Source organism: Octopus bimaculoides, chromosome 8 (assembly GCF_001194135.2).
Source record: "Octopus bimaculoides isolate UCB-OBI-ISO-001 chromosome 8, ASM119413v2, whole genome shotgun sequence".
Lineage (NCBI taxonomy): Eukaryota > Metazoa > Mollusca > Cephalopoda > Octopoda > Octopodidae > Octopus > Octopus bimaculoides.
In genome coordinates, this window is record NC_068988.1 from 29,236,310 (window position 1) to 29,246,563 (window position 10,254).

At 37.9% G+C, this 10,254-nt stretch overlaps 1 protein-coding gene across 1 annotated transcript in view; it reads right to left on the minus strand.

The window, feature by feature from the left end:
• The window catches only part of LOC106874635 (neurobeachin-like protein 1), a 116,109-nt gene that overhangs the window by 40,875 nt on the left and 64,980 nt on the right, over positions 1-10,254 (minus strand). The window contains exons 20-26 of the mRNA XM_014922430.2: positions 8,907-9,096; positions 7,719-7,852; positions 6,483-6,639; positions 5,362-5,464; positions 2,923-3,076; positions 2,429-2,590; positions 1,162-1,345 (exon numbers count right to left, since the gene is read on the minus strand). Of these exons, the coding sequence (XP_014777916.2) occupies positions 1,162-1,345; positions 2,429-2,590; positions 2,923-3,076; positions 5,362-5,464; positions 6,483-6,639; positions 7,719-7,852; positions 8,907-9,096 (1,084 nt within the window). The remainder of the gene's footprint in view (positions 1-1,161; positions 1,346-2,428; positions 2,591-2,922; positions 3,077-5,361; positions 5,465-6,482; positions 6,640-7,718; positions 7,853-8,906; positions 9,097-10,254) is intronic.

The following is a 10,254-nucleotide window of genomic DNA, read 5'->3' on the forward strand; positions in this document are numbered from 1 at the left end:
ACTCTTCCAGGGGGAAATCTGAAGACATAAGGTTGGGCAAATATGGAGAGTGCAGCAAAACAACTCAGCCTCATCTCAAAGAAGTTTGCAGCCTGGTATTGTCGTGATGAAAGATAATACTCTTACAATTAGCAAGTGCTGGACATTTCTGGTGGATTGCTGCATTTAACTTGTCCAGCTGGTCAAAATACTGATAGTCCTGTACGCAGGAAGGAGCTTGTAAAGTACAACACTCTTCTGATCCTATTAATTTTAAAGCATAAATTTCTTTGGGTGAAGTCCTGCTTTGGAGGTCGTTTGTGGTGGTTTGACATATTTCCCCCATAATTGTTTACATTTCACAATGTTATAAACAATTCATCTTTTGTTTCGTAGATATTCTCTTTAAAAAAAGCTGGTTTTCTTCATATGACTGCAACAAAAGACAGATGGAAATCTGTTGGGCAAATTCAGCCTCATTCAATTGATGTCAGAACCAAATATCAAGCCTACTGGCATAACTAAGTTGATGCATACAGTTTCCACTCAGTTTGGATATTTGTGGAATTGCAATCATCATGGTCATCTCAGCTGGCTGGCTAGAGTGAGGTGTGTCTTGAAGTAAAAAGATTTTCCAACTGAAATCATGAAAACCACTTCTGGCACACACATTCTGTAACAATATTTTCTCTGTAAACAGCACATATCTTCCTGCTGATTTCTGTGCTTTCTTGCCTTTTTGAAAATAAAAAAAAAAAGCATGAAGTGTCCAAGGTTCTCCAATCACACAAAATACTGTCTCATCAGAAGTTCATATCAATCCACATTCAAGTGGCATGACAAGTATCTGACAAGAGTTCATACGCAAGGGACAGACTGAAGTTAGCTATGTGTTAAAAAGCTTGAAGTTTAGCATCAACAAAAACCGCATGGACTTTTTGGCCAACCCAACAGATAATTAAACTGCCAACATCAGAGATATAGGAATGATTACGACATTAATTCCAAGAAAAGAAAAAGAAATCATTTACATAATAATAAGGAAAATATTTTCTGACCTGAAGCAACAACCAGTGTACCGCCAATTTTAGTAGGATGAGAAACAGAGAAGTGAAATTCCTCCACCAATAAACCCCTCAGTCAAACAAGGAATGAAAATTAAACAAAAAAATCGATACTTGCCACGGAAAATACTTGCTTTCATACCTGAGAGCATGAGTTGCTTTAACATTAGTTTAGCAACAGGTAAAGAGATCGGTCTCTCTCTCATCATACTCAACATGCCGACATAGCCCATCTCTTGTAGACGCAACCGATTCTTGCTTTTGTCATAGACTTTGTCTGTAGTTAATAAGATGTAGAATAACTGAAAAAGAAATAATGGGGAGAAAAAACAAAACTAGTAGTTTCTTGTGGGGATAAGCATTCATATAAAGACTAGGCTAGGTCATTGTTATTACCATTGCACTGTGCCCCATGCAATCAACCAATTTACTCAATATTTGAATATATGTCAAAGTTTGAGACTGAAACTGAAATATGTCATACATCATGGAGATACAGAATGTATTAATTGCCTAAGACTCTATGACTAATGTATGTATGTCCTGAGTATGACATTAAACTGCGTCCAATGTCTGGGAGTTCTGGAGAGTATGGAGTTACCCCTTAGTTACCATTACTCCCACATCTACTCTGGTCTGGAAGAGTAGTATCTGCCAAGCTCACATCTATGGATTAAATAAATTTCTTACGGGTAGAGGAGTTTCCCATATTTTTGACAAAGCCATGGACAAGGCAGCTCTTCCAGTTGAAAGCAATATTACAATTAAAATTATGTGTGCAATTAAAATTATATGCTTTTATTTAGTATTCATCATAAGCAATTAACATCCACGATCCATACTGGCATGGATTGGATGGTTTGACAGGATCCAGTGTGTCCAAAGACTACACCAAGCCAGAATGTCTGTTTTGGCATGGTTTTTACAACTGGATGACTTTCCTAATGCCAGCCATTTTATAATGTGAACTAGAAAAAATATACAAGAAATAAATGTATAAAAAAATAACACAGTCACCAAATTTTTAACCCTTAAGGTGTGAGAACAAAGTAACTTGGATTCATACATGAACACTTCAGACATGGGAACTAAGTTAACTTGTTTTTCATGAATTCTTTACATCTCATATGACAAACACACATTTTATTTTTTTCAGGCCAGTAGAAAGAGATCGTGAGAACTGATTTGTATATAATTAGCATGTTACATCATTACAATTTAATCAGTGAAATGAAGGATAATATTCTAGCTGAATACTTCTAAGGTTTTGCTTCTGGAATTCATAAAAAAATGTATGCAATTTTGTAAGTGGTGGGTGGAAGATTTTGGCAGTTTTTAACCGACCAGTGATTAAAAACAGAAAACTAAATCAAAGATTCACAAACCTTAAGAATGCGTTCAGTCAGTTTGTTGGAGTATTGAGTATCAATGAGAAGAATATAGAGGAGTTCAGACATGTCGGGTTCAAACAGGAGCAAAATCAATTGATCAGGTTTTCTCCGTGGATTTTCCATCAACATCAACAATATATCTAACACTTCACATTTCTGCAAAAGAAGATCCCACATGCAACTGTAGTTATTTGATTGCTACAAGCACTACATTACTGAATGAAACAATTAAATAAAGTTTTGTTGAATCTTGGGAGGGTCATCATGCTAATAATAAACATGGATTGGTTCTATGTCACTTCTTTGTAATTAGTCAATTCAAGATGGTGTGATGACAGCATCATTAGCACACCGGACAAAATGCTTTTGTACTTTTTTTTTATGTGGCACCAGCACAGGCACTTTTTATGTGACACCAACACTGAAAACAAAAAAACAAAGGAGAAGGTGGTGCAGTAAATGAAAGAATAGAAAGAGAAAATACAAACCAAGTCTTCTTCTTTAACATTCAGCAGAAAAGCCATAATCTGTGAGAGTTCGTCAAATGTAATGTCTTTGGAGATGTAAAATTTTATCAAGCCCAGCAACGACACACGTATTGTCTTTGTGTCTTCCTTTGTTAGACTACCTTCAGTTACACTACTGAGAAAAACAAAAAAACAAAAACAAAATACAGCCATTATACTAAGCTTGCAGACAATTCCATTAAGCATTTCTAATATAGACATGTCACCATCATCAATTATCATCATTTAACCCTGGCCAAATCTGGCAGAAATATTCTACATGTTTTACATTCAAACTGGCCACATCTAATCTACACTAACATTCTAAAAATAAACAATCGAATCATTGAAACCTCAAAGCTCCAAGAAAACACATGATTAATGCAAAGTTATTACCAGTTTGAATATGCCAGTGGCACATTTGAATTCGTAAACGATTAATTCACTGTGTTTTGTCATGGAGGAAATTTCCACAGCAGACAAATGGTGTGGTTATCTCCTTTTGAGTCATAGAAACCAGATGGTAGCTCTGCAAGCTGATAGGAGAGACAATCTCTCTTATGCTATTCCAGTCGTTGTATGTCGGCTGGTAGCGCTAATTGGTGGTTTAAAAAAAATTTTTTTTTTATTTGTTTCAGTCATTTGACTGCAGCCATGCTGGAGCACTGCCTTTAGTCAAGCAAATCAACCCCAGGACTTATTCGTTGTAAGCCTATTACTTATTCCATCAGTCTTTTTGCCAAATGGCTAAGTTACAGGGACATAAACACACCAGCATTGGCTGTCAAGCGATGTTGGGGGGACAAACATAGACACACAAACATATACACACATACATATATATATATATATATATATATATATATATATATATATACGATGGGCTTCTTTCAGTTTCTGTCTACCAAATCCACTCACAAGGCTTTGGTTGGCCTGAAGCTATAGTAGAAGACACTTGCCCAAGATGCCATGCAGTGGGATTGAACCCAGAACTATGTGGTTGGTAAGCAAGCTACTTACCACACAGCCAAGGATTTAACTGGAGAGGAGCAGAAAAGACAGCCTAAAGTCAAGAACAGTGGATAAAAAAAGTCTTCAGTGGTCGACGTTCCATGGGGAGTGGAGAGTTTAAGTAAGATGTGTAGCAGCTGCACCAGCTCAGATATGATAACACAGTTGTCATATATAGTTGGTGACCGAATTTCTGTTATATATTTCACTCAGCTGACAGAAGAGAATTTATATTCATTCCTTAACCGCAGGTGTTCTCTTCTGACCAGATCAATACAGCTGGTCAATGCCTACTTTTTATCAACGTGGTCGTCTATATCAGTGCCAGTATGTTTATGTAAATTACATTGGGATCACAAGTGCTAGGACATCTGATGTATTTGACCATATATTTGATGGTCACTAATTCTACAACATATCTTTAATACTATTCATTTTTATGTTTCCTTCTTTATTTCATTATTATCAGCAGTGACCTTTTCAACATTATCATTACTATTATTATAATCATTATTAAAAAAATGGTGAACTGGCAGAATCATTAGCACCCTGGACAAAATGCTTAGCGGTATTTCGTCTGTCGCTATGTTCTAAGTTCAAATTCCACCGAGGTCGACTTTGCTTTTCATTCTTTCAGGGTTGATAAATTAAGTACCAATGAAACACCGGGGTCGATGTAGTCAACTAGTCCCTTCCCTCTACATTTCAGGCATTGTGCTTATAGTAGAAAGGATTCTTATCATTATTAAAGCAATGAGCTGGCAGAATCATTAGCATGCTGGACAAAATTCTTAGCAGCATTTCATCCAACTTTATGATCCTTTTGGGGACGGTGAAATAAGTACCAGTTGAGCACTAGAGTAGATATAATCCATTACCCATTCCACAAAACTCCAAAGAATTCCTCTCAACACATGGCTATGATGCTCCCCCACTACTTCTGCTCATGATCAGAGATGCACATATCATCAGCCACCAAGGGACATACTCAACCGGTTAAGGTCAAACAACTGACAAGCAAATTTGTGGTATTGAGCAGAATATTTGCTGTAGCCCATCTTTTCTACCAAGACAAAACAATGTTCAGGATAACACTTCCGATTAGTTAAGACCAGAAGCCATGAGAGCTACTGCCTGATTATTATTATTATTATTGTTATTAAGGTGGTGAGCTGGCAGAATTGTTAGCATGCCAGATGAAATGCTCAGCGGCATTTTGTCTGTCTTTACATTGTGAGTTCAAATTCTGTCAAAGTCAACTTTGCCTTTCATCCTTTTGTGGTTGATGAAATAAGAACCCATTACACACTGGCGCCAATGTAATCGACTTTCCCCATCCCCCAAAATTTCAGGCCTTGTGCCTATAACAGAAAGAAGTATTATTATTATTATTATTATTATTATTATTACCTGTAATAGGTTCTGATAACATCAAGAATGTACTGAACACCATATTTTTTACGGAAGAGCTTTCGGTCATCTTTGATTATCGTAGCCAGGTACTGGATATGACCTAAAATAAAACATACAAGACACATTCAGCTGATGTATTTTACAGGCAATTGTTACAGCTTCCATAAGTAAAGAGTTTGAAAATAAAAATCATCAATGGAAACAATGAATTATTATGATTCACATGTGTGAAAAAAAAATCTACATCTGATAATTCTTAATAAATAGTTCAGTAAATCAAACAGGCTGAAGAAATATTTAAAAAATAAATAAAAAGAAATAAAAGGTGCAGGTATGACTGTGTGGTAAGAAGCTTGCTTCTCAACCACATGGTTCCAGGTTCAGTCCCACTGCATGGCAACTTGCGCAAGTGTATTCTACTATAGCAAGACACTTATTTCACATTGCTGCAGTTCACTCAGCTGGCAAAAATGATTTGTACCTGTATTTCAAAGGGTTAGCCTTGTCACACTCTGCATTACACTGAATCTCCCCGAGAACTATGTTAAGGGTACACGTGTCTGTAGAGTGCTCAGCCACTTACACATTAATTTCACAAGCAAGCTGTTCCATTGATTGTATCAGCTGGGACAACAGAAACAGGAAGTAAGAGTGAGAGAAAGTTGTGGTAAAAGAGTACAGCAGGGTTCGCCACCATCCCCTGCCGGAGCCTCGTGGAGCTTTAGGTGTTTTCGCTCAATAAACACTCACAACACCCGGTCTGGGAATCGAAACCGCGATCCTATGACCACGAGTCTACTGCCCTAGTCACTGAGCCATTGCGCCTCCACGTTCTTGATATATGTTGGAAATGAATGACACTGCTTGTATAACAGTGACACTCATTTACAACAACCATGCGATGTCAAGACCATGACACACACACACACACACACACACACACATACAACATTACTCTAAAAAGGCTGAAATAAAACTGGATCCTAAAGCTACCTGATCCAATGTTGACCTGGGGTTAAATAACAATAACAACATTTAAGTAATGAGTAATCAGATTAGTTAATTTGGGGTCCAACTGGTAACTTGGGGGTCAGACTGGTTAATAGGAGATGACTTACCTATCCGAACTGGAAAGTCACTCCGGCTCCAAACTCTGAAATCAAATAATATAAACTGGTAGAGGTGGCGTAGTAGCATGGTGTCGGTGGTCGCAGCTGCTTCAATGAGAAGTTGAACAGCCATCAGTACATGGACATCAATCAGCTCAGAGTTCACCTGGGAAAGCACAAGGTAAAACACAGCGATTAGCAATCAATGGCAAACGGTGTAGTGATGATAGAGATAATGGAGATGATGGCGGCAGTGGTGGTGATGGTAATGATAGCTGTGGTGGTAGTAGTGATGTTGTGGTGGTTGAGGTTGTAATCGTGGTAGATGTGGTAGCTGTAGTGATGATGGTGGTGGTGGTAGTGGTAATAGGTAGCAAACATGATGGTTATGATAATAAAAGAAAATGACCAGGAGGACTACATCAAAATAGCAAAGAGCAATTTCTTTGACTGAGAGTAAATCTTGATTACAGACATATTTAAAAGGACATGGAATAGAAAAAAAAATATATATATATATACAGAGGAGTGGCTGAGGGGTAAGTAGCTTGCTTACCAACCACAGACAATAATTTTGTCTGAAGTGCTAACAATTCTGCCAGCCCAATGCCTTAACAACAACAACAACAGCAGCAGCCGCCGTGCCACCACCACCACCATCATCATCCAGTGTTTTAAATCCAGGTTTTGCTCCCATTAACAGGGGTGGCTGAATCTACCACAATGCCATAGCAACCGAAGTAGGCAAGTGCAGCCCACCCCAACTTTTGAATTAGCTGGTACCCATTCTCCTTTGCTATCATGAGGCACTTTTGGAGCTGGATTTTCCATGGGGAGCATGCTCTTGATTACCCCCAACCTCAGTTTCTAGACATGAGTGGTCCCGAGCCCAAAGCCTCTACCATGATTTTTAAGAAATGTGATGGAAAACTAGCTCAGGAAGGGAGGGATGCTACTCCCTGAGACCCCTTTTGGCCCCCCCTGCAAATAATATAATAATCCTTTCTACTGAAAGCACAAAGCCTGAAATTTGGAAGAAGGGATTAAGTTGATTACATCAACCCCAGTGTGTAACTGGTACTAATTTTATCGACCCCAAAAGGATGAAAAGTCAACCATGACAGAATTTAAACTCAGAACATAACGGCAGATGAAATTTCGCTATGCATTTCACCTGGTGTACTAACAATTCTGCTAGCTTGCCGCCTTAACAAATAAAATAATAATGAGAAGGAAGCATGTCACCTTTTGCAGCAAAGCTCCAACAGTTGCAGCACCATGTGTTCGGATAAAAGAATCTTGGTTTTTGGTTTTGGTCTGAAGCATGTTCCTTAATAAAGTTAGGAATGCTGCCACCTGATTCTGCTCCAGCTTGGCATCTGAAAAATAAATGCAACCAATCACTCAATGAAATAACTAGGCATGGCTGTGTTGCAAGAATTTTGCTTCCCAATCACAAGGTTTCCAGTTCAGTCCCATTGTGTGGCACATTGCGCAAGTGTCTTTTACTATGGCTTTTCCTGAGAGGATTTGGTAGACAGAAACTGAAAGACGGCCATTATATATGTGTGTAGGGGGAATGTGTGTGTGGGAGTATGAAAGAGAGAGAGAGAGAGAGAGAGAGAGATAGAAGGAGAGAGCGTGCATTACTGTCTCCTTGCTTTGAGTAATTGTTGTAAATGAGCACCACCATTATACAAATGATGTATTCCATCCCAGGAATAATGGGTGAAGAAGATGGACAGATGGATGAAAATAGATTCTTTAAATAGTCATATTTGATCAATATTTTGTCAGTGGCTGTGTGGTAAGTAGCTTGCTTAAGAACCACATGGTTCAGGGTCCAGACCCACTGCGTGAAACCTTGGGCAAGTGTCTTCTACTATAGCCTCGGGCCGACCAAAGCCTTGTGAGTGGATCTGGTAGATGAAAACTGAAAGAAGCCCGTTGTGTGTGTGTGTATATATATATATATATATATATATATATATATACACACATATATATGTATGTGTGTGTATATATTAGTGTGTCTGTGTTTGTCCCCCCTACATCGCTTGACAACCGATACTGGTGTGTTTAAGTCCCCCGTAACTTAGCGGTTCGGCAAAAGAGACTGATAAAATTAGGCTTACAAAGAATAAGTTCTGGGGTTTATTTGCTCGACTAAAGGTGATGCTTCAGCTTGGCTTTGGTCAGCTCAAGGCTGTTGTAGAAGACATCTTCTCAAAGTGCCATGCAGTGGTGCTGAACTCAAAACCACATGATCTAGAAGCAAACTTCTTAACACACAGCCATGTCTGTGCCAATAATACAAAAACTAAGAGGTAGAGACAAATATGCTTTTTGTGTTCAACTTTTGGCCTCAAAGATAAAGTGTAAAGAATAAAACTGATTGAAGAGTAAAATGAAATAGATATGGTAAGGCTGTACCTGTTGAAGAATTGTGCTGAACCAAAACCCATTCTTCATTTGGATCTGAAACAGACCTCTCTATAGGGTTACGATTGAAGTTGTTATCCATGCCAGCTTCAAGAACTTCAGCAGATAAATGATGACATTTGTTGATATGTTCAAGTAAGGGAAACAAAATCTGAATACCACCAATACAGTTGATCACATCCTGTAATAGAAAAATAAAGACATTCTTTATGTCATTAAGCATGAGTGCAACACTTTTAAAACAAGATTATATAGCCAGAAATACTGACACCGGTGCAGAACAGATATTTATGTTAAAGACCTTGAAAACCACCCTTGATAGAATTTGAACTCAGTCAAGACAAAAAGGCCTGAAACATTTAGTTCATTTATGATTGTGCCTGATTATTTTACTAATTAGACAAATGAAAGTAAGCATCTTATCAAACAACTCAATAAAACAGTATATGGTGTAGTGGTTAAGAGCGTGGGCTACTAAGCCCAAGATTCCGAGTTCAATACCAGGCAGTGACCTGATCATCAAAAAATACCTTAGGAATGAGAACACAGGTTTGAAATTTTCCCAAGATACCTGATGAAGGCTGGAGGGTATATCAGCCAAAACATTGCATTAACAACAAACAAGACGAGGACAAATATCCTTCAAATGTAAATAATGAACTCAATAAAAGCTGGCCTTTTGAATTACAGGTACAACTCATTTTTGCCAACTGAGTGGACTGGAGCAATGTGAAATGAAACATCTTGCTCAAGGACACGATGCACTGCTGAAAAATATACACATACATATACCATAGACATACAGAAACATACTGTTGTAACAGATGTTTTACAGTCAGATGTCCTGGTGCCCTCGTAAATTGTAAAGTGAAATTGGAACATATTTCCTATAGAAACAGACTGACCAAATAGATAACATGTCTTGTCCAACTACAAATATATAAACTAAAATCAATTGTAGATGTTTCAGTTTAGAAATTATTGATTAATATTTCCTCCGTTAGCTCGTCTACCCTGCCATTAATGTAATGAAAACTTTATATTTTATTATTTTTTTGGTGAAATATTTTGTGTATGTGTTTTGTTTTGTGAAACAGATAAAGTTTCTTCATGGATCTTTGACGTTTTCTTTTAACAACATTGCACAGGCATGGCTAATGTCACTAAGAAGATTGTTTTGTAACCACATGGCTTCAGGTTCAGTCCTGCTGCACGACACCTTTGTTGTTGTCTTCTACTATAGTCTTAGACTGACCAATGCCTTTTCAATGATGACTTTGGAAGACAGAAACTGTGTAGAAGCCAGGTGTTTGTATACATGTGACTGTGTGTGTGTGTG